This window comes from Trachypithecus francoisi, unplaced genomic scaffold, assembly GCF_009764315.1.
Source record: "Trachypithecus francoisi isolate TF-2019V2 unplaced genomic scaffold, Tfra_2.0 Lachesis_group3, whole genome shotgun sequence".
NCBI lineage: Eukaryota > Metazoa > Chordata > Mammalia > Primates > Cercopithecidae > Trachypithecus > Trachypithecus francoisi.
In genome coordinates, this window is record NW_022681468.1 from 156,497,530 (window position 1) to 156,522,398 (window position 24,869).

Sequence of the window (24,869 nt, forward strand, 5' to 3'; positions counted from 1 at the left end):
GTCTTCTTTTGAGAAATGTCTGTTCATATCCTTTGCCCACTTTCTGATGGGGTTGTTTGTTTTTTTCTTGTAAATTTGTTTGAGTTCTTTGTAGGTTCTGGATATTAGCCCTTTGTCAGATGAGTAGATTGCAAAAATTTTCTCCCATTCTGTAGGTTGCCTGTTCACTCTGATGGTAGTTTCTTTTGCTGTGCAGAAGCTCTTTAGTTTAGTTAGATCCCATTTGTCAATTTTGGCTTTTGTTGCTGTTGCTTTTGGTGTTTTAGACATGAAGTCCTTGCCCATGCCTATGTCCTGAATGGTACTACCTAGGTTTTCTTCTAGGGTTTTTATGGTATTAGGTCTAACATTTAAGTCTCTAATCCATCTTGAATTAATTTTCATATAAGGAGTAAGGAAAGGATCCAGTTTCAGCTTTCTACTTATGGCTAGCCAATTTTCCCAGCACCATTTATTAAATAGGGAATCCTTTCCCCATTTCTTGTTTTTCTCAGGTTTGTCAAAGATCAGATGGCTGTAGATGTGTGGTATTATTTCTGAGGACTCTGTTCTGTTCCATTGGTCTATATCTCTGTTTTGGTACCAGTACCATGCTGTTTTGGTTACTGTAGCCTTGTAGTATAGTTTGAAGTCAGGTAGCGTGATGCCTCCAGCTTTGTTCTTTTGACTTAGGATTGTCTTGGCAATGTGGGCTCTTTTTTGGTTCCATATGAACTTTAAAGCAGTTTTTTCCAATTCTGTGAAGAAACTCACTGGTAGCTTGATGGGGATGGCATTGAATCTATAAATAACCTTGGGCAGTATGGCCATTTTCACAATATTGATTCTTCCTATTCATGAGCATGGTATGTTCTTCCATTTGTTTGTGACCTCTTTTATTTGACTACTGGGTACATAACGAAATGAAGGCAGAAATAAAGATGTTCTTAGAAACCAATGAGTACAAAGATACAACATACCAGAATCTCTGGGACACATTTAAAGCAGTGTGTAGAGGGAAACTTATAGCACTAAATACCCACAAGAGAAAGCTGGAAAGATCTAAAATTGACACTCTACCATCACAATTAAAAGAACTAGAGAAGCAAGAGCAAACACATTCAAAAGCTAGCAGAAGGCAAGAAATGACTAAGATCAGAGCAGAACTGAAGGAGATAAAGACACAAAAAGCCCTCCAAAAAATCAGTGAATCCAGGAGTTGATTTTTTGAAAATATCAACAAATTTGATAGACCGCTAGCAAGACTAATAAGAAAAGAGAGAAGAATCAAATAGATGCAATAAAAAATGATAAAGGGGATATCACCACCGACCCCACAGAAATACAAACTCCCATCAGAGAATACTATAAACACCTCTACGCAGATAAACTAGAAAATCTAGAAGAAATGGATAATTTCCTGGACACTGACACTCTCCCAAGACTAAACCAGGAAGAAGTTGAATCCCTGAATAGGAGGAGAGATTTTTATTATTTCCTCTTGTTCTTTTAGCTTAGCCTAACTTTAAAATAATCAGTGTAGTGGCTTGCATAGTCTTCTTCACAAAGACAAAGTGTTAGGTGTTGCGTGTTTTAGGGTAAATATTGAGGTGAAGGACATGACATCTGCATCTGCAAAAGCTGAATCATGGAAGCTAGAAATTGGAAGTGGTGAGGAATTTTTATGTCCTGTAGGCTGAGCTGTGGATTTTCCCTGGATTGATCTGTGTCAGCGTGGAGACTTAGGATCCACCTGGACCCTCCAAATGTGTCGTCTTTCATAGATGAGATTAGAGAAGTTCAGAGAAACGAAAGAGGACATTTTGTTTTTTGTAGCAGCCATTGTGGCGACTTATTGGGCATTCTCTCCTCCTCTGTGAAGACTGGGGTCTTCTCAGCCTTTGTCGGCCTGTAAAGTTCATTTGTGGTTTCTCAGTAACTTGGTGTCCTGGTTGAGGACGTGTTCTGCAGGGGCTGTGGGATAAATACAGGAAGATGATCATGATGAACAAGAGCCAGGAAAATGGAGCTTAAAATGAAGTACTTATCCAGAATTGGTGACACATTCCTCTGCTTTCTAGAGTTGGTTTCCCAAAGGAGACACCACAAAGATCCAGGTCAATTATCTGATTTTAAAGATCTAAAGAGCCAGGATGAATGGGTTATGGGAATTGCTACTATCAAATTATCAGAATTGGGTGTTAGACTTGGGAAGATTTTCCATCTTTGACATTCACTCTTCACATATGCCTGATCCATATTGTTGATTCTGAAAGTCTTTGCCTGAGTAAAGATTGTTCCTTGTAAACATCCCTGAATTCTCACTGGACAGCTTTATGTTAAGTACTTTTGCTTGACTGAAAGCTTTTTTTTTGTTGATGCTGCTGAAAGGATAAGCTTAAAATTGGCAGCCGTATTATCTATGACTAGATGGTAAGCTTTTTGAAAGCATATTAGTTCTGAGGAATTCTAGCAAGTTGAGTGTCCACTTTGCCACTGACCATAAGACATGTGTCAGACCAGCTTGGGAAGTTAGGCAGAGTGAAAATCCTGGATATTATAAACACAGTGATAGAATTGGTATGTCACCTTTATTTCACTAATACTATCATTATTAGAATACTTAGAGTTCTGTAAGACAGACTATTTTTAAAAATACTCTAGGCATAATTTTAGGAAGTTCCTGAGGTGATTTCCTAAAAGGAGGAATTCTTTATTTCTTAGTTTGGACTTCCATATCTTCAAACATGTCAACAAATAAAATATTAGTATGTGAAGGATCATAAAATATTTACTGAGTGTTGCTTTTGTTCTGGGGAACTCAAGACAGCTAAGAGGCCTAGCAGAAACTGTGGAAAGAAGAGCTTTATTACTTAATAATTTATTATTATAAATGCCCTCTGGCCTCGGTGGCATGTACCTGTATTTCTAGCTACTTGGGAGGGGAGGCTGAGGTGGGAGGGTCCCTTGAGCCCAAGAGTTTGAGAAAACTCGATGCCAGGTTGTCCAAAGTTAAAAAATAAAATGACACATGCTGTGAGCCAAGAGTCTCGGTGTCGAGCCATTAAATGGCTGTGTGGTCTTGGTTAGAACATTGAACCTTCCTGGAGCTAAGGTTCTTCACAGCTCTATAAAGTGAGGGTGAGAATGAACGATGTCTGCAGTTCCAACTTTTGAAGTCGCTGAATATTTTGTCTCAAATACATTCTGAGAAGGTCCCTGCCCTCAAGAAAATTCAGCTTTTCTCTGGATTTTCTTCCATTTTGTTTAGTTCCAAAAGGAAAACTCCTTGTTGTTTACAAAGGATGATTCAACTGGAAAATGTGTTGTGCCAAAAGGAAAAGTCTCCTTCAATCCCACAACCTGACAGTCATTTTAAAAATAGGTATTAATTATTTTGACTAATTTCTATGCATAAATTAGTATTTTTTGTGATATATATATACATATATAAAGATATCATTCATACTATACTGAAGCCTTGCTTTTCTCATGTAGCAGTTGAGAGAATGGGTATCTTTCTGTGTCCATACATACAGACCTACCAAATGGAGTGCCACTGACTGAATATTGTGGTTCCCCAAAACACATTTTGGCCAAATGATCAACATTTGGCTAAAGTTAAAGATAAATATCATTGTTGTCAAATGGACTACTGAGATACAAGAAAAAAACTGAAATTAAAGAATATATTACAATTTTAGTAGCCAGATTTAGACAAATGGGCATACTGATTTCTGACTACTGTCAGCTATTTGATTCTTCCTATAGTCACCATACAGTACACTACACCTTTGCAATACTAAAGTTGCTAGCTTTTAACTGAGGTGTCTAGAGGGACAAGATGTTGTTTGGCTGGCTCTGCCAGAATGGAGTACTGATGATGGTAATGTTGTTCCTCAGCAACTATGCTTGTCTTCTCAAATAGTAACTGACTAGGTAAAGACTTTCTCTCCTTATCAACCCCTACCCTTGGAGATTTGTTTGCTGGTCATAAGTTTCATGAAGCAGTCCTAGAAACTGAAGCATTGTATACTGCTTGAAACATTCTTTTTGAATGTTTGCAGAAGCATATGTAAGATTGCTATCTCTTAAATTTATTTCTAATTTTCTTCTTTTTTTGTGTGTGTGAGACAGGGTCTTGGATCTTGTTCTGTCACTCAGGCTGGAGTGCAGGGGCATGATCTCAGCTCCACTGCTGCCCCAAACTCCTGGGCTCAAGCGATCTCCCACCTCAGCCTCCAGAGTAGCTGAGGCTATAGGTGCGGGCCACCGTGCCTGGGTAATTTTTTTTTTTTTTTTAATAGAGTTGAGTTCTCATTTTGTTGCCCAGGCTTATCTTGAATTCCTGGCCTCAGTTGATCCCACCTCAGCCTCCCAAAGTGCTGAGATTACAGGCTTAAGCCACTGTATATCCAGCCTTATTTCTAATTTTTTTTTTTAAATATTTTTGCTTCTTCACACGATTATTTGATTTAAAAATCTCTTATTAATTTTGGCTCTAGAAATGTGGCAATAGAAGAATGTAATTGACTTTCAAAATACAACAGAATTGTCTCAATATCTCCTGTGTCTCAGCTTTGATTGCAAGCATGCCAACTTCAGCATTGTTACTGGAATAGGATGAGATGAGGCTTTTTATCACGTGAGGAAAATGTGAACTCTTCATGTACATCAGTATTGCTCCCTCGTTCCCCCTTTTAAACAGATTCCAGTAAATGCCTTCATAATAAGCAGTCATTGAATTTGTGGGCCTAATATTTTGATATTCTTATCTACAAAGTAGTAGAATATTATGGGATTTTTATTGTTTTTTAAGCAGGCTATGTAATAGTCACCAGCTGCTCTTCCATCTTGTTTGAGGATGTTGTGTAAGTATACAACAAGGCAGTTCTCCAATCTTCTGTAAGTTATACAATTAGTCTTTAATTGAAGAAGAGGGAAGACAGTGCTTTGAGCTTCCTTGTTCTTTCTAGTACTATTCCTTTCACTATGCTCCAATTAATTCAGGACACACAGCTGTTGAATCTTATGAGTCCTAAGACACACTTCTCCATGTTTGTTCCCTTGTCAACTACAGTTGGCTGTCACTATTCTTTTCTGGTTTTCTTCTATACTTCTTAGTCAGACTCACCATGTCTTTAGCATGTGAGAGACCAGGAACTCTTCTGGCAGACAGATAAAGCTGGAGCAGAATGGAATGTGCTGTGACTACCCCATGCTATCTTACTTAAAGTAGGTTTCTTATCGTCCATGCGTGTCCAAATGTCTGGTATATAAGATATAAAAGTAGCACATTTGGTAAATCATACTTTTTGTGTATGTAACAACGTAACACAGAAGAATTTTGGTAATATTTTGGTAATATGTTTTGCAGAAAGACTTTCAGTTCTAGGATTCATAGTTTCAACAGGTTTGTACACTTTCATCTTCAGTGCCAGAATCAGAGTGGTTGGTATTCTGTAGTCATTTTACCAAGTTTTTTCCTTAAAATTAGCCAGGAAGATCTGTTGAGCCTCAGAGGTCATGGCTGCAATGAGCTGTGATTGTGCCACTGCACTCCAGTCTGGGTGACAGAGTGAGACCTTATCTAAAACATAATACTAAAATTAGCCTCTAGGCCACATACAGTGTCTCATACCTGTAATCCTAGCTCTTTGGGAGGTTGAGGTGGTAGGATGATTTGAGGCCAGGAGTTTGAGACCAGCCTGGGCAATATAGCAATACCCCATCTCTACAAAAAATAGTAATTTTGCTGGGCATGGTGGTGTGCACCTGTAGTCTCAGAAACTTGGGAGGCTGAGATGGTGGAAATCACTTGAGTCTAGGAGTTTGAGGCTGCAGTGAGCTCTGATCATGACACTGCACTCCAGCCAGGGTGACAGAGTGAGACCTCATCTCTACTAAAATAAAATAAGCCTCTATATGGTTTATCTGTAAGGATTTTTTAAAGCCTTCTTTAAATTGTGTTATATTTTGAAGTTTTATTCCTGAAAACAAAATGTGTTATATTTAGGTAACTCATTTTTCTCCAACATTTTCTTCTTTGTATTCTTTATGTGTATTTTATTTTGTGTGCATCAAAGATGACCTCATGGATGTCATTGTTTATGATGTTACAGTTTTTCCTGTTCTTGAAATTTTGACATGGCAAAATTACAAAATCCATGTCTCATGTCTCCAGTATCTTAATCTCTGTGGAGCTTTTTCCATTAACTCTTGCTTGTTTTTTCTTTTCTCTTTGTTTTCTACTATTTTGGTCTCATCTTTTGGTAGGCCTGATCATTTTTAATGAATTTTGGGCATTGTAAATTAAAAATTGTAGAGATCATTGGAGGATATTGATAGTGTCATTTTCCTCCAAAAATGATTTACTTTTGCTTGTAGGCAGAATCAGAGATTGAGCTGACTCACAGCTGGACCTCAGACTTGGTGAGGGCTGGCCAATTCCTACTTTACTCCTACTTACAGGATGCAGTTATCAGTGGGTCCTGCCTGAAAGCCTTGGTTTTCCAAGACCTGCTCATCCATTGGCCCCGAACTCCAGTTTTTGTCTACCTAGTGCTGTAAGACTAGCAGAGCTTTCTTCAGCTTTACGACCTCCTGGGTTGTTTTTAGCCTCTGCATTAGGAGGGTAAGCAGCCCTAAATGTTAGCCTAACCTGCTTGTATGCTTCTCTTCTCTCCAGGAATTTTGTCCAAGTCCTCAGTGCCTTGGTAGCTCTGATATCTTCAGATAAGACTTTTGGGGTCTTTTTGGGTAGGGGTGCCTGGTTCCTCGTTCTCAGCAAGAAGACTGGTGGAATAAGATAGTCATTGTTGGAATTTTACCTATATTTTTGAGTGAATATTCAGATATTAAAAATAAGTATACATAGCATGCCTTATTTGCATTACTGAATCTTGTACCAATTACATATTAATCTGTGAAATCATATCATTTCTAATATAGAAGTTCAAGAATGTCAAAAACAACACTCAATAAAGCATTCAGCAATTTGGCCAGTTTTTAAAGAATCTACTAGATTTTAAATTCATACATCAGTCATTTACTTCATATATATTAGCAATCATATTTCACATATTCTCCCCTTTTCCTATTTTCCTACTGGGTTGCTTTATTCTAATTGATTTGTGGAAGTTTTGTATCTAATCTACAAAGAACTTCCACATATTCTTTGCCAATAATATGTGCTACAAATATTACTTCTCAGCCTGTCATCTTTCAAGTTTGTTTATAATTCCTGTAATTCAAAAAATTTTATTTTTATGTATTAAAATTTTTTCAGCAGCCAAAATTTACCCTCCCATTTCTAGATAATAATAAATTCATCCCTGCATTCTTGTAATAGCGTTAATAATTTCTTTTTTTTCTGAACATTTAAATACCTGATTCATACAAAATATGTTTTACATCTGAGAAATGAGATATTGGGAACTAGCCTAGTTTCTGACATGGCTGGTCAGTTGCTTTAACGCTGTTAAAGTGATTTCTCCACAGATCCCATCTGCCACTCTTACGATATCTAAGTATCCCTATACCTGGGTCTGTTTCTAGACACTCTTCTGTGCTTATTTTTTCACCAGTGACTATCCATTTTATTTATTGAGACTTTTGAATACATTTTTATAATCAATAAGACAACTTCTTTACCCTTTTTAAAAAAGCATATCTTAGTTTCATATATTTTAAAAAATGAATTTGAGTAATTTTGACAAATCTTTTTGGGATTGAATATTGAATTTGTAGACCTCATTAGGTGAAATTGGTATCTTGATACTATTGAGTTTTTCGTCTTCCTTTTTAAGTTTTATTTTTTAAAGTTTCTTTCAATACATGTTTATTCCTGATTCATTCCTAGGAATTTTTTGTATGTTATTGCTATTATGAATGAGATATTTTCTTCCATTTCGTTTTATTTATTTATTTATTTATTTTGACACAGAGTCTTGCTCTGTCACCCAGGCTGGAGTGCAATGGTGCAATCCTGGCTCACTGCAGCCTTCGCCTCCCAGGTTCAAGCAATTCTTCTGCCTCAGCATCCCAAGTAGTTGGGACCACAGGTGCCGCTACCACCCCTGACTAATTTTGTTTTTTTTTTTCCCCCTGAGATGGAGTCTTGCTCTGATGCCCAGGCTGGAGTGCAGTGACACCATCTCGGCTCCTCAGCCTCCTGGGTTCAAACAGTTCTCCTGCCTCAGCCTCCAGAGTAGCTTGGGATTACAGACATGTGCCACCATGCCTGGCTATTTTTTGTATTTTTAGTAGAGACGGGGTTTTACCATATTGGCCAGGCTGGTCTCGAACTCCTGACCTCATGATCCACCTGCCTCGGCCTCCCACCGTGCTGAGATTACAGGGATGAGCCATCGTGCCCAGCCTAATTTTTGTATTTCTGGTAGAGACAAGGTTTCACATGTTGGTCAGGCTGGTCTTGAACTCCTGACCTCAAGTGATCCACCTGCTGAAGTGCTGGGATTACAGGTGTGAGCCATTGCACCCGGCCTATGCCATAATTTTTGAGGGATCAAATTTATTTACCAGTGACTGAGATTAGTGATTTTATCTTTTTTTCTTGGTCCTTTTGCCATTTGGTAAGATGAAATGCACTAAAGATTAATCTTACCAAATGTTAACGTTGTCGTCTGTGTGTTTTGTGATTTTGGAAATGGAGTTGGAGGTATGTTGCAGTTTTATCCTTGTCTCTCCCTTTGAGTTTGAGCACTTCAGAAATGGCACTTTTGCTCTAGCAGGGAAATTCAGAGAACTGAGAGTTTCCTTTGACTTTTGCATAATATTTTTTTCCCTATTCCTAGGGGACTCCTTCTCACAGTTCCGGTTTGCTGAGGAGAAAGAATGGGATACTGAAGCTTCTTGTCCAAAACAGGTAAGAGAAGAGTTGTCTTAAGTGTGGACTGGCTCTTCTTCAAGGCGGAAGGCTAACACCTTTTACATTCTTGTGACAGTGTCTTCATGTAGAAAAGAGTAGTAGTTTTTATATAGAGTACTCTCAGCTAAACTTTTCAGAACATTTTCAGGGGGCTGAAATTCCACAAGTCCTTGAAGTGAGAGTACACTTTTCTACCTGGCCATCTGTGTGGATTATGCAGCACACATGGACTGGGTCTCGAGGTAGAAACTCGATAGCCGTGATTTGGACAGAGTGGATTACTTTGCCATTTGGTCTTCCTCCTTTGCCACTTTTTAACGATTCCCTTTAGAGTTGAAAATTAGTTTTCCCTCTCACTGTTTTTGGTGTTAGGTTGAGAAAACCCTTAACCTTACAGCTTTAAATAACACTTCTCCTACAATTAGGAGAATAGAAGCATAAAATAAGGGCAAATATTGTAGAAGTCTTTCATCAAGTCTCTAAACCCCAAATGCCTTATTTTCTTTGTGTGTATGTAATGTTTTCTTTCGAAGGAGTTCTGATTATTTTCCAGGCAGGCTTCCACTCATTCTTTTCGTATGAGATGACAGATATTTTCCCCCTTTTAGGATGCACATAGGGACATAGTGGTGGCTTGCGATATGCTCCGCAACTCCAGGGCTAGAGCATAGTGTCTGATAAACTGATTAGCATCTGCCCCCAGCTTCAGAGAGGTGGCTGAAGCTGCAGATGTGAAGCCCATGGGCAGTGTCCTCCCCGTTCCGCTCCCAGATCAGCATATGTGCTGTGGGTGGCTTGTTTGATCTCTGGGCCGGTTTTAGGCTCCCTTGTTTGGGATGGCCTCTGACTCATACAGATTACGAGGAGGGGAGTCTCTTGGAAAATGACTGCCTGGCACTTTACAAGGAGCGTGTTATATATGCCATAGAAAAAGGTGAGAATTACGTTTGTCTTTGCTTAAGTCTGGGTCTACGTCTGAGGTACTTGTTAGAATTCTAGGACACAGCGAAGATAGATTGTTGAGGAATATGGTAGAAGCCAAACAATTTGCATTTCATCTCCTTTTGAACCACATTGATTGCCAAAGAATATTTCAGGTAGCTTCAGAGTTTCAAATAATTCTAAGCTTCGTCCTTCATCAGAACATAGAGCACTGGTCTACTAAATGTTTTTATTAAATGGAGCTGATTCAAAGTGAATGAGACAGACCCTGCCTGTTCATTGCTCTTGGCCCCTTACCTGGGCACACTGGCTGACCTGTAGTATGGTAGATGCTCAACAGATATTACCTAATACATGCACAAGAATACAACCTAAAGTAAGGGGTGCGATCAATGAGTTCACAGTACTGGGAGAGAGAGTTACTTTGCACTGGAAGTGACTGGAATTGGTACTGTGGGGAAAAGATGATTTGAATGGGTCTTGGTGGACAAGCGTGACTCTGGTAGATCCTGTCTGAGGAAACAACATGAAAATGGTTAAGTCAGGAAAACGAGGTTACATTCAGAGAAGGGTGTGGCCAGAGTGTAGTGTTCCTAGAGGAGGAGGCCTCAGTGGCAGGTGTGGGCTAGTTAGTACCAGCAGTTTCAGACCTGAGTGTGAATTCTGGATCTAAGACTTGGGTAAACTTTTTCCTTCTCTGTTGCTTCACCTGTAAAATGGAGCTAATAACAAAATATAACTCAGAGTTATAAGAAGGACTAAATTAGATAATACATCAAAAGCCCTTGAGTGCAGTTCCTGATGCATATGAAACACTCAAAATGAGCTCTTTTATTACTAATATTATTTGTTAACAAAGTTTTGTTTAGTAAGAATATGGAAATGGTTAGATTTAACTTCAGCAGTATTGGGAAGGATGGGGAGGGATTGAACGGATGAGATGAGAGGTTAGGGGCAGGGAAACTGATAAGGAGGATGTGATGTTGGACGAATGGGAAAGAGCGAGAGCCCGAGGATGTGCAGCCAGTGGGCATGGGACACAGGTTACTCACAGACAGGACTTGAGCGGAGGATGGGGTCCACTGTGGTCACTGGCCAGATGTGAGACACAAGGACAAGAAAGATTTGCAGTGACACTGTGCTTTCTAGCTTGAGTAACTAGGTGGGTGGTGGTGCCATGAATGGAACAAAATAAGAGCAGAAAGAAGTTGTTTGATTTGAACAGTTCGAGTTGGAGGTAGTACATGTCTGAAACTGAATTCATTTCTCCATCAAAACAATTTCCTGTCTGACTTAACTCCTCACTAAATTTTCTTCCTTGTTGATGTAAGAGAAAAAACTGGATATATATAATATGTAATACGTACTATATATAATTATATATGTTGAGTGCATATATATATTTGAGTGCATATTACGTATTATATATATGTACACGCACATATATATGTAATTTGTTGTTCCTTATACCATCCCATGTCCTCAGTGTGACCAGTGACGCAAGACAATAGAGAGGGGCCGGCGCAGTGGCTCACGCCTATAATCCCAGCACTTTGGGAGGCCGAGGTAGGCAGATTCCCTGAGGTCAGGAGTTTGAGACCAGCCTGGCCAACATGGTGAAACCCCGCCTGTACTGAAAATACAAAAATTAGCTGGGCTTAATGGTGCAAGTCTGTAATCGCAGCTACTTGAGAGGCTGAGGCAGGAGAATTGCTTGAACCAAGAAGGTGGAGATTGCAGTGAGCCGAGATCGTGCCACTGCACTCCAGCCTGGGCAACAGAGAGACTCCATCTCAAAAAAAAAAAAAAGGAAAAGTAGAAATACATTTTGTCTTTGCAGTTAAAGGGAGTAGGAGTTTGACAGGGAGACATGTCCAAAATGCTCAAGGGAGTCCTGGCAGGAGAGGGACCGGGTGTCACGGCTTGGACTTGGCGTTCGTTGCCCTGTGGCGGATACACAGGGTGAAGGGACACAGGCCAGCAGTCAGGGTACTCTGATCTAGCTGTTGGCCTCCATGACCACAGGCGTGTTTGTCTCTTAGATCCGCAAGTGGGATTCTCACAGCTTTCCTTTGGACAGAGTGGGCACCATGTAAAGAGGGGATGAGTGGGAAGATAATTTCCCTGGGTGAACAAACAGATTTATTATTTTTTAAATCACCTAGATTTTTTAAATTCCAGATTAAATTTCTGTTGACATGGTGACTTATCCAGTAGGACTTCTTTGAGCAACTGCTGGGGGCTGAGCGAACTGCTGGGTGCTGAGTTATATGCGGCCGTTCCTGAGGGCCTGGCTTTTAAAGGCAGATTTCCGGCTCCCACCACCCCCACCCCACCCAGAGAGTCCATTTCTGTGGGTGAGGCCTGTGAACCTATATCTTAAAAAGCTGCCCAGCTTATTACTCCACCATACCATGTACACATAGTCTCTGGGCCCCAGGCGCATATGGACAGTAAGTCCTGTAGATTCTGGGGAAGATGTAATGGTCTGATTAAAGGCTATGTTTTTTAGCTGCAAAGTGAAGTATATAGCAGGTTCTTTTCTCACTAAAGAGTGTGCCTTTATACAGATACTGAGACTCAGAGCTAAGATTCCTGGCCAGAGAGGAAGCTTCACGCTTGCAGATTCTTACCACACAGACAGGGTCCTGTGCACACTGATGGCAGAGAAGTGGGACAGAAAGGCTTTGTCCTATAGTCAGGACTGGCTCCCCTCTCCCAGCATTGGCGTGTCTCCTTTCTCTTTACACCCCACCCGCCATAGCATCCTTAGTGTGGGTGTTGTCTGCTCCTGTCTGTGGCCAGATTTCGTAGGCCAGGTCCTCTATTCCAACTGCGAGTGGCTGCCAGGGTTGACCAGGTTGACATGGGAGCTGGGTTACCCAGGCAAAAATAATGCACCGAATACTTTAAAACATATAGAAAATGCTGATTTATTATTATTCCAATTAAACCTATTTTAAAAGTTCACAGTTTAGCATTAAAAGCAAATCACTGCAGCTAACTTTATTATCTAAGGCTTTCTTCAGCTTCAGACCTTTATGGGGCAAACTGGTGACCAAAAAAGAAAGCCTTCTTACAAAGTGGCTTTAAAAAATTTTTATTTTTTGTTTTTTGAGGAGACCAGCTCCTCTGAAATCTTCACACCACCTGTCAGCCCCATCTCACTGCCTTAACAGCCCTTTCCTCTTCTGTCCAAGGCCAGCAGTCTTAATTTAGGGAAGGGATCAGGTTAGGTTTCATTAAATGCTTGCTTTTCTTTCAGCTTGTTAGTCATTGCAAAAGACTCCACAGTTTCCAGGTTACTGGGCAGTCTTTTTTTTTTTTTTTTTTTTTGAGATGGAGTTTCACTCTTGTTGCTCAGGCTGTTGTGCAATGTCACGATCTCGGCTCACTGCAGCCTCTGCCTCCCAGGTTCAAGCGATTCTCCTGCCTCAGCCTCCTGAGTAGCCGGGATTACAGGCATCAGCCACCATGCCTGGTTAATTTTTTGTATTTTTTAGTAGAGACAGGGTTTACCATGTTGGCCAGGATGGTCTCGAACTCCTAACCTCAGGTGATTCACCTGCCTTGGCCTCCTGAAGTGCTGGGATTCCAGGCATGAGCCACTGCGCCCGGCTTGGACAGTCTTGATGGGAGGGTGATCATTGCCCTGTTTGCTCTGACAGTGTGAGCTGTGGTTCAAGAAGGTAGCTTTGGTTTTACTGATCATAATGTGGAGATGCAGAAACTCTTAACACATCAAGTGTGATGTATGATGTGTCTTGTTCCTAGCCAGATAACTCCAGTGGATTATTTACAGTTTCTTCTTTTATTTCTAAAAGGTCATACTTAATTATCACCTGATATTTTCTTTTTAATCTCTATATAGAATTCAGCATTTTACGTGGATAGTGAGTTATTGGTTCGAGCCCTTCAAGAGCTGCCTCTCTCCCTCCGACTCAACGTTGCTGCTGAACTGGTCCAGGTAAAAATCCTGAAGCCCTCTTGAAGCGGGTGGATTAGGGCAGGAGAAGAAAAAGAGGGAAGCACTTCCCTCAGCAGGATGTCTTCGTGTCAGCTTCCCTTTATAAAACTGAAGGTTGCATATCAAAATAGCATTCTGTAAGTTTAAAGGAGAATCCAAAACATTTTCGAGGTTACTTTTTTACATCATATATTTGAAACATTTTAAAGGATCAAATGTAGTGGAATTGAGTGAAATGTAAAATATAAAGTCTGGCTATTTTACTCAAAATATGTATGCATCATCCTGCTGTGTGTTCGACACTAGGGACACAGTGGTGAACAGGTAGGCGTGGTTCCTGCCTTTCTGGAACTTCATCTACTGGGAAGGATGAAGATTAATCAAATAGGCAAACATATATAAATTGTAATACGTCGTATGAAGTACAGTGTGTTTTTAGAGTAAGTCAGTTTCTCATGTGGTGTGGTTAGGAATGGCTTTCCTGAAGCGCAGTGATAGGTGAGCTGAGGTCTAAACTATAAGGACATTTGAGCTGGAATTTAAACGAGAAAGACCCAATCAGCTCTGCATGAACAAAAGCGACGCTGCTGTCGAGTAGAGAAGACTGTGGGATCGGAGTGCATGCGTGGGGGTAAGTCCGCATGTGCAGGTACACATGCGCAGAGCAGGTGAGGGAGGCACGTGGGGAGGCTGCTGCACAGGTGCAGGTGAGTAATACTGTAGCTTGGACTACAGTAGTGATGGTGGAGATGGCAGAGATGTACTGAGGCATTTCAAAGGTACAATGAACAGGATTTGGCGATATGTTGGAAATTGGGAGAGAGTGGTCAATAAAAAATTCAAGATTTTCCAAATTGTGCAACTCAGTGGTAGGTAGGATCAGGAAGGGTGAGTTTTGGACTTGATGAGTTTGTGCCTCTGAGATATCCAAGTGGAAATAATAGTCAACTGGATGTAGAACTATAAAGTTCAGCATTAAGGGCTAGAAATGCAAATTCAGGAGATAATAGGATGAAGTGATAATTGATGCACTAAGAGAGGGGAGGCCCGAAGACTATGCCACGAAGAGCTTCAAAATTCTGGCACAATTAAAAAAAAAAAAGTGAAACCCTGGGACGTACTGATTTTAAATAGAATCCTAGCAACTAAAATTATCAACTTCCTTCTGCAGCTGAATGTGATGCTAAGCTTGAGCGTAGCAATGAATTGGTTACCCACCCATTTGCTGTAGTGCATTTACTAGTCTAAAATTTGGGGCAGCAGGCAGAGTTCGGGGATGGAGGACAGTTAGGGACAGGGTAGAGAACTAGAAAGAAGTGCATTTGCCACTAATGGGGGAATGCCCTGGGGGGTCTTTGGAAACATTTGGGGGTGTTTGGGAGAGCTCTAGTGGCTTTTCTGTTGATGTCCAGTGATGTTCAAAGTTCTGAAGTGCTTGCCTTGATCTCACATGATGAGGAATGTGTAGCAGAACTCACCAGGGAAATGCTGAGATAAAGGCTTCAGGACTCAGGACAGAGAGGAAGTGGTTGTGAGCGTTTGAAAGTGAAGGATGTAATGTCAGTGGCAGGCATGAAAGGCATAAAATAATGACGTGACTTTGAAATCCTGGTTAAATCACTTAAAAACATTTCTCCCCGACCCATGCTGCAGAGCAGTATTCTCTACCTTGTCTGCACGTTAGAATCACCGAGGGAGTTAAAAACAAACAGAAACAACGCCAGACACCCACCCCAGACCAATTAAATGACTCTAAGATTAGAATAGAGGACCATGTCCCAGCATTGCCCCGTACAACTGACTATGCTGGACATTTATTCCTGTTTGTATATAAAGCCATACCGTCTTCCATGTCTGCTCACGATGTTTATGTAAAAATAAGGGGTCAGGACCTCCAGTTGAGGTTGAACTTCTGAACCTGCCCACCGTGAGGCCTTGCTAGTCCCTGGAGCCTTCCCTGAAGAGCAGTGATTCCCAGCCTTAGATTGTAACCTTATATTACAATCACTGAGGGAGTTTGTAACTTTTATTAAAGTATAACATCGAGTCAGAAAAATGCACATGTAAGTATAACCATGGAATGAGCATCCGGATAAAGACTCAGAATATTGTCAGCACCCCAGAAGCCACCATTCATACGCACCCCAAGTCACTCTCTCCCCAAAAGGCACTCACTCACCTAACCTCTAATACTGTGGTTTGTTTTTGAACATTTTACAAAAATAATCATCACATTGTGTATTTTTTGTGTCTGGCATTTTTTACTCGATGTTGGTAAGAGACTCTTCTTGGTGAATTTGTTCCTACACCTTTATATTAGTGCACTTAAATACAATGAACAGATCTGATTTGCTAATTACTTCTTGGTGACATTTTACAGATGTTTATGTCTCATTACAGATTTAAGTGTAAAGCCAAATAGACCTATGGTACTCTGGCAGTTTTCAGGCCAGAGCTAGGAAGACATGGATCTTTTAATTCCAAATCTGAGCTAGTTAGCACATGGTCGAGGTGGGGAGAGTGGGAGGCACAGTGCTGGCATGTCTCAGTGAGGTCTCCCACATTGACCCCAGATGTTAGGAAGGGTGCCCGCCAGGGCCTGGAAAGGAGCCACTTTGTGAACTATCTGAATTGAGTTTCCTATGTCACCAAGTCTGATGGCTTCCTTAGCCTCCTATGTATTTACTTAAGTCAAGATGGCAAGACTCACATTTTTAACTCAGTTTTTAAACTTCTCTTTTAGGCCACAGTTCCTTTAGAGCTTCCTCAGGTGAAACCAAAGAGAACTGATGATGGCAAGGGATTAGGGATGCAGTTAAAGGGGCCTTTGGGGCCTGGAGGAAAGGGGCCCATCTTTGAGCTGAAATCTGCGGCTGCTGGCTGCCCTGTGTTGCTGGGCACAGCCAACCCAAGACCGGGTCCTTCAACAGATTCTCAGAAACCCACTTCCCCACTGCAGTCAGCAGGAGACCATTTGGAAGAAGAACTAGATCTGTTGCTTAATTTAGATGCACCTGTAAAAGAGGGAGCTAACATCTTACCAGATCAGACATCTCAGGACCTGAAATCCGAGAAAGATGGGGAGGTGGTCCAAGAGAAAGAAGGTATGGCTTTCATTTTATTCCCCATGAATCTTGATTCTGGTGTTTTTTCAAGAACAGCCCCACCCGCATCACATCCGCACACATCCCTCTCGGTGTCTGACATTGATCCAGTGTTGTCCACTGACGTCTATTTCTGTGCTCCCATCTCTGCTTCACCCTGAGCTGACCTTTCTGACAACCTTCCTCTCACTTGACACACCGAGCTTCCAAAGCTGCTACCTGTCTGACTGCAGTAGAAACCTGGGGCTGCAAATGGAATTTTCGCCTATCACAAGGCATTAGGATACCTGTAGCCTTCAGCCGTTCGGCAGTGGACCTTTTACTCGACTGACAGGCCACCTCTTCGTGCTTTTTTCTTGCTATTTCAATCTTACATTTTGACAAAAGAACATCACATTCTAATTTCTGCATGTCCTCTGAGAGGTGGCCCATCTGATGTAGAGGGGCCCGGGGGGATTGCCACATCCATGTATTATTGCATTTGAGATCCTTTAATTTTCCAGGACTGCTGCAATAATAGTAAAAAGAAAACTGAGCTGTTGGTCTTTAAAAAAAACAACAACAACAACAACTAGTGAGGTGTGAAGTTCAACTTCAGAATGAAGAGGGAGTCCTCTACCCAGCTTTATTTGTTCAGATATGACTATCATCTTAGGGAGTAACCATAACGAGAATGTTTCCCCTGGTCGTAAGGAAAGTAATAACTAGGGCTGGATTATATCTGGGAACAAACCTGAGGGAAGCATCTGAGGGTGTTAACATTGTTTTTATTTCCCCAGTTTGTGCAAAACCATCTGTGACTGAAGAAAAGAACGTGGAACCTGAGCAACCAAGTACATCCAGAAATGTTACCGAGGAAGAGCTGGAAGACTGGTTGGACAGCATGATTTCCTAAAAAGGGGACAAAAAGTGCCTGAAGCAAATCTTGGTTGCCTTCTAAGGGCAGGTGGGCATAAGGCTGTCCTTCAGGCACAGCCAGTTTACAAGCATACCCCAAGCTAGTGCGTTCCATTATGCTCACAGCAGTAAATGCCTACCTCTGTGTTTGACATCTGAAAGAATACACTGAAGCAGCTTGTTGCATTTGTTTTTCTGGCTTAGTAATCTAATAGATTCCCTCAAGGGCAGGATATATACTCTGGCCCTTGTTTCTAGCCGCCTTCCTTGCAGTGTTGACAGCATAGCAGGTACTGCTGCTGATTAAGAGAATAGATGCAAACAAGGCTTGCATTTGGCCAAAATAAACAAATGCTGGTCTGTCCAGTTTTTCTTTCTTGTGTGGGGCCCTGGGCAATTTGTCTCATGTCCCCTTTCCCAGCAGTCACAGAGGAGTTGTAGAAGCAACCACAAGTGGTACATTCCAAGAGGCCAAACCATGGAGGCGTTGGTATGTTATTACTTTATTGCACTGGGCACTTCATTGTATTTGAGGAGATTCGCCTAAACATAGCAGCTCCACTACTTACAAGGACCATAAAGCATTACTCCATTTTGGCATAAGGTTGAGATTTTTTCTGAATTTTCAGTACAGTACTTTTCTTCTAATAACAGCAGTTGATCACTGTTACTAAAAAAACTTGTATGAATAACCTTCAAGTGCAGTTTCATAAAGGAAGACGGAAGATCACAACTAATGAATGGAACTGTCCTTCTGGAACACAAACATAAAAAACTTGCATAGCTATATCTAAAGAGGTTTTAAGGCACTTAATCGATATTTCAGTGTCGACAAAGTGTCGGTTTTTTCCCTATTTCTTTAACTGCTTAAAGCTTTTCTGGATACAGTCACTAGCAAGTACCATGGGAAAAAATTAATTAGACTGCAGTTAACATTATCTTTTGTAGTTCAGACCCAATGAGTCACAAGTTGGATACCATGGTGACATTCAAGTGTTTAAAATTTCAGGTATTACACACATTCGAGACTTCATAATTCACTAGCCCTTTCCTTAATGCTCCCATCCCAACAAACAAAAACTTGAAGGCATTTGCCTAGAGATTACTTGATTCTTCGCCATCCTTAAACATTTTGACAGGTTCTCTCCCACAGTATATGTCCATTAGGCACAAAAAGCCAAATCAGTTTCAAAATAGCACAGATTTTTTAGCAAACAGCTTTTTTAAGGGAGGCATTTAGAAAATGTCACATTTCAGATATGTTGTAGAACTGTAAAAGGAGGACTTTATTTCATGGGAAGTTGACTGTCCAGAATTGTGGCGCTTCTTTCATTCAGAATTATCCAAGCTGATCTTCATACTGTTTACGAAAGCAGTCACCGGCTGGGAAGAAATCCCAGCACCTTTCTTGGTACATCTTCCAGACATAAGATTCCTGAAATAATGTGAACAACGGGTGCTTATTTCTAAACCACAGTAAGCTAAAACCCAGTTTGTTTTTGCTCTCTGATGTGAATTCATATGAGGCCAAACCTGCACATTCATTCTTGCTCTATTCTGCTGTTTGGGGCGCAAGAAGCCATGTCTCCCTGACACACGCTGGCAGGAAAGGAGAAAAATCCCCTTTTGCCCTAAACAAAACTGAAACCAATCAATGTTTGCCACTAAAAATACTTAACGATTTAGTAATAAGCTGGTTCCCCGCCGTTGCTGGAAGACGGAGGAATGCACGAGGGAACGTTTATTGCTAGCTAAATCCAGATCTGGAAACCAGTGACCTCTGCCAAAGAAAGACATTTGATATGTTTGCTATTGATATTTGAATAATTTGATAGCTGATGTTTTCCTCCCTTGTTCTCTACATTTCTTTTTCACATTTAGTCACAAAATTTGACACATCCTCTCATGGGCACACCTCCAGGCTCCTGTGTCACCCACACATGAGGTCGTTATCTTTCTTAGGCTGTCTCTCACTCCGTTGTACTCCGATTTTTCTGCTTTGTTACAGCCACCCACTCCATTCCTCATTGTCTTTTTCTCTGTAATGTTCTCCCCACCTCCAGCTCTTCTAGTCTGAAGCAGTAGCTATAAGCGTTTTGAGAATGTCAGTGTTTGTTGGGAAGGATAACCAGGAGGACCTTGGCTTCTTACTAAGTCACAAAAAGGTAATAGAAAAATGCATCCATGGGATTAATGGGGCCATCTATTTCAGATAGCCTATGCCCTACGCAGTCTCAAGGTTTAGCAAAGGGAGATCTAACATGGGTGTATGATTCTTAATTGAAGGCATTTTGTTTCTCACCTGACCCGTGTGCTCTGTTTCATCTTTATTAATCAAATACATCAGAAAGAACCTGGAACGAGGAAAAGATAGTATTAGATACTCTGGTCAAGACCCAAGTTCATTCGCATGGATTAACTGTAATCAGGGCTCAGAAAGGCTGTTTGGTCCCACGCTGTCTACAGTGACTTTAAGAATCAGGGAACTGTGGCATAAGGACACACACCATCATTTGTGTCCATCATAGTAGCACACATGAATCTTGAAATTAGCCACGTGAGGAGAGATGCTTTTTGCCATCCCTAAACCTTGAGCTAAGATCACTTGCAAGGTAGCATTTTGGCCACCATTTTATTGTTAACAAAATTCTAATAAAACAAACGGTAGCCCAAATTCTTACCACAGAATATTTAACAGGCCATTTGTCATCTCATGAAAATGTAGAATTGAAATGACGTGTGTATCTCAAGAATATCTGTCATGGAAAAGTTAGAAAGTATTTAATCTCGTTGAGTTGCTCTGATTCTTCCTGAAGTCTAGTTTTGTTTTTATCATAGATAGCTGGGGGAAGGCCAATGTAGTTTCAATTGCTTTGTGATCCGTGTCTTAGGTTTGAGTTTGTGACACGTAAGTATCCCAGGGGGCAGGGGCTGAACTCTCAGCTCACATTACATGATCCTCAGAGACAGTTTCCAAAGGAACCAGGCTCGTGCCCTTCAGGAAAAGGACGGCGAGGCTGGCGAGATGAGAAAGTAGAAATTCTGTCCTTCTGAGGGTGGAGAGCCTGAGCCCCCGATCTGGAGTTCTGTCGGGGAGATACTGTGTTTAGAGCTTCAGGTCCTGGCCCACAGTAGCAGCTCTAAGTAGGTTTATTGCCTTTCCCCTTCTTGTTTACTGAGAAAGAAAGCAGGATTCATCTCTTTATCCTGTTTGATTCTTAGGGGCTTGGGACATCATTCCTTGCCCAGCACATTTACTTGACAACACCATTTTGGGTGGGAGGCTCAAATATGAGTAAGTTGGGTTCTTTCCCCTCAAGCTTGCTCCTAGAGGGGATAGAGACAGGACAGAGACCAGTGTAGCAGTGCCATGGGAAGGCACAGAAGGGGTTCCAGCCCAGAGGACAGCATCCTTCCACTGGTCTGTAATCTGCAGGTACTGACGTGGCCATGGGCTCATTCACCTCCATTAGGATGTATACTCTCTTAATGGGAATTGAGGATTCAGTACTCATGAGGGAAGGGCACATTAAAGTTATCTTCTTAAAACTCGAGTTTCTGAGGCCAGGCGTGATGGCTCATGCCTCTAATTCCGGCACTTTGGGAAGCTGAGGCCAAGGCAGGTGGATCAGGTCAGGAGTTTGAGACCATCCTAAAAATACAAAAGCCCGGCATGGTGGCAGTTGCCTGTAGTCCCAGCTACTCGGGAGGCTGAGGCAGGAGAATCACTTGAACCCAGGAGGTGGAGGCTGCAGTGAGCCAAGATGGCGCCACTGCACTTCAGCCTGGGCGACAGAGAGACTGTCTCAATAAGTAAAAACAAAACTCATGTTTTTGACTTAAGAAACTCATTCCCTAGCAAAAATGTATATCTTTGTCACTTCTGACAATGCCTTCTCCAAAGGCTGGGCGTGCTCTATCCTAAAGACAGATGAGGGCTCAGCTCTAATCCCAGCACTCTGGGAGGCCAAGGCGGGTGGACTGCTTGGGCTCAGGAGTTCGAGTTCGAGACCAGCCTGGGGAATATGGCAAAACCTCATCTCTACGAAAAAATACCAAAAAAAAAAGCTGGTGCTAAATAAGTGGTGCGCCTGTCCCAGCTGCTCAGGAGGCTAAGGCGGGAGGATGGCTTGAGCCTGGGAGGTGAAGGTTGCAGTGAGCCGAGATCACACCACTGCCCTTGAGCCTGGGCAACAGGGTGAGACCCTATCTTGAAAGAGAAAGGGAGAAAGATGATTCTCTAAGCTACAAAATAGAGAAGGCGGAAGAGCTAGGCTAGGAAGCAGAGCCCAGCATTTTTTTTTTTTTTTTTTCTTGTAAATGATCAGTTACAGGGTCTGAGTTATCAGGTAATAAAATCTATATACTCTTCTGTAAAAGTTTTTAAGTCCCTAGTACCCAGTAGGTTCAAGTAACTTGTTCTTCAGTGAATGCTTTACCTTAGAAGAAGTAAAACATTTATTAGTTGCCTACTGGGTGCCAGGCATTGTTCTAGGTGCTGGGATAAAGCAGTACGAAAGGGCCAGGCGTGGTGGCTCACGCGTAATCCTAGCACTGGGAGGCTGAGGCAGGCGGATCACCTGAGGTCAGGAGTTCAAGACCAGCCTGGCCAACATGGGGAAACTCCCATCTCTACAAAAATGTAAAAATTCGCTGGGTGTGATGGCGGGCGCCTGTAATCCCAGCTCCTCAGCAGGCTGAGGCAGGAGATGCAGTGAGCCAAGATTGCGCTCCAACCTGGGCAACAGAGCAAGACACTGTCTCAAAAAAAAAAAAGTAGTATGAAAACAGACATGCCCAAAAATATCCCAGGTCATGGGGCTTAGCTATTAATGAGAAAGGACAGACATGAGGAGGCCTGAAAACTGACTGCAGAATTTAAAAACATGCAGGTTACAGGCCCCTTTGATAAGACCCTGTCTTCGGATGTGGTGGGGAGGAAAGCCTGCCAGTAGGAGGTTCACAGGACAATGAGAAGCGAAAAACTGAAGACAGTGAGCATGGACAGCTGTCCATTTTGCTGAAAGGGAAAAAGAAGTAGGGCTATAGTTGGAAGTAAAAGTGGGGCCACAGATTTTTCTTTGTTTAGGATTTTAAAAAAGCATATTTATATGGTGACAGAAGAAGTCCAGTAGAGAAAGAGAAATTGCTGGAGGTATGTGTCCTGGATGGAATCCAATCACAGGTTGAGGGGCTGGCCTTTTGCTAGGAGCAGGAATTGTCCACAACACACGTCTGTCACACATGGGAGAGGCAGAGTCTATGGACAAAGGTACAAGTTCATGGGGACTCCTGGAAGTTCTGTTCTGGTTACTCTCTTTCCAGCAGAGACTGAACGAGATGACATCATTGGCTTTCTTTATGCTACAACTCCCATCAGTTCTGTTAACCAAGAATACTCACAAGTAGTTGGCCAAGTTGTGCTCTTGTAATGTATGTGTTTCAAAACCATGAGGGGTCGTGTCAAAGTAGTCATTGCCAATCCCACAGATGAAACATTTGGTCTAAGAAAAATAACAGGCAGAAAAGGCATTTGTAGGCATAACACAGGCAGGAGAGAAAACTGTCATGATTCTGTCGAATTGAGGGACAATGAAAACTTGCTCATGCTTCTGGCTGTTAGTCACTCACTCAGTGGTACTACACACTTAGCTCCTGGTTAGCTGAGGATACTGCTCCCTCTGATTATGGGACAGTGGAGAAGGCAGCAGAGTGGCAGGCCTGGCAGGGGTATGGCAGAGTGCAGAGCACAGGGCATGGTAAACAAACTGTGGTCTTGCTTAGTACTGGCCCTAAGTAATAGTAAAACCTATTGTTTAAAAAATCCATTTGCTTCTGGGGATATTAAAATAGAGCTGGGATTAGTAGTTAGAGGAACATTACCTCCATATCTTCTCGCACTTGTTCCTGCTGGTCTCTTAGCTCTCCGAAAGCATCAATAATAAGACCTGGAATTTTAAATACAAAGACAAAGCAATCTGTGTAGTGGTTCAGGGGTAGAGGAATGATAGAGGGATTGGAAGAAGCTACTTTGTTCTGTTAAAGTGAATTATCAAGCTGAACCACTCAAAGCAAAATTAGAAAAATAATACTCGTGTTTCTAACAATTGCACATTGTTCCTCCTAACTCTACCTTTCTACTACACTCTGCAGTGCTGTTAACTACTTGCTTCTCCCTTAAATTCATCATCTTTCTCCAATCTTGACAAGCTATTGACTGAAATACCATTCTTTCCCTCCCCTCCCCTGCACTGTCCAGCTCCTCTGCTCCTACCTCCCGCTCTGTGAGGAAAATGAAGAGGACTAGACTAGCCACAGGAGAGATCTCAGAAGCAGAAGTGAGGAGGAAAGAATTCAGAGTAGAGGAACAGAAGGAAGGGGTTCCTCTGTATGGATGAAACTTATAACTGTGCCTGGGTGTGTCTTTGGCTTTATATATAGCCAAGGCCTCAGGTATAGTAGATGCTAAATTAGCTCTTGCTAAATTAACAAGTAAATGAATTCATACACTTCTTCATAAACCAGTTAAGTCATAGATGCAAGAAAGCAAAAATAACTAGATTAAAACCTGTTCATACTCAACATAATTGGCAGTCATACCTTGAATGATGGCCAGCAAGATGACAATGACAAAGAAGAAAAAGGTAATGTCAAAGACAATGCGATACATTTCATAAGGATCACCAGCAGGGTCTTCAATCTCGTCACCAATGCCACCTCCTGCTCTCACTCCCACGTACATGTGGAAAAGGTAACACTAAAGAAGAAAAATAATGGAGATTTAGGCAAAAGTCACAGTTCTGTTTTTAGCAAGATGGTCAGATCATTCATAGATTCGGTCAGATTATGGCAGCCCTGAGACAAGAGAGGAGAACTCTTCAGAGGTACCAGTATTCATGCTGCTAGCTGCTGTCCACTGCACCCTCTGGACAGTCTGACATCTACAAAGATGGAAAGACTGTTGTTACATTTTTAAGGCCCATTTAAAAAAAACAGTTTTGAACTATTTGATAGAACAAAATTCATTTAAGGTGGGTGTAAGTTAAAAGATCTTTAAGCCTTGATGTGTATCCCTATGCCAGATATTAAT

The 24,869-nt window shown here is 41.6% G+C and overlaps 2 protein-coding genes across 2 annotated transcripts in view; one reads left to right on the forward strand and one right to left on the reverse strand.

The window, feature by feature from the left end:
• AVEN (apoptosis and caspase activation inhibitor) overlaps window positions 1-18,145 on the forward strand; it is a 189,796-nt gene extending 171,651 nt beyond the window's left edge. The window contains exons 3-6 of the mRNA XM_033190688.1: window positions 8,796-8,866; window positions 13,683-13,778; window positions 16,522-16,882; window positions 17,662-18,145. Of these exons, the coding sequence (XP_033046579.1) occupies window positions 8,796-8,866; window positions 13,683-13,778; window positions 16,522-16,882; window positions 17,662-17,777 (644 nt within the window). The 3' untranslated portion in view covers window positions 17,778-18,145. The remainder of the gene's footprint in view (window positions 1-8,795; window positions 8,867-13,682; window positions 13,779-16,521; window positions 16,883-17,661) is intronic.
• Window positions 18,146-18,266: 121 nt separating this feature from the next.
• The window catches only part of RYR3 (ryanodine receptor 3), a 396,626-nt gene continuing 390,023 nt past the window's right edge, over window positions 18,267-24,869 (reverse strand). The window contains 5 exon segments of the mRNA XM_033190880.1: window positions 18,267-19,214; window positions 20,082-20,133; window positions 23,183-23,283; window positions 23,663-23,727; window positions 24,380-24,536. Of these exon segments, the coding sequence (XP_033046771.1) occupies window positions 19,119-19,214; window positions 20,082-20,133; window positions 23,183-23,283; window positions 23,663-23,727; window positions 24,380-24,536 (471 nt within the window). The 3' untranslated portion in view covers window positions 18,267-19,118.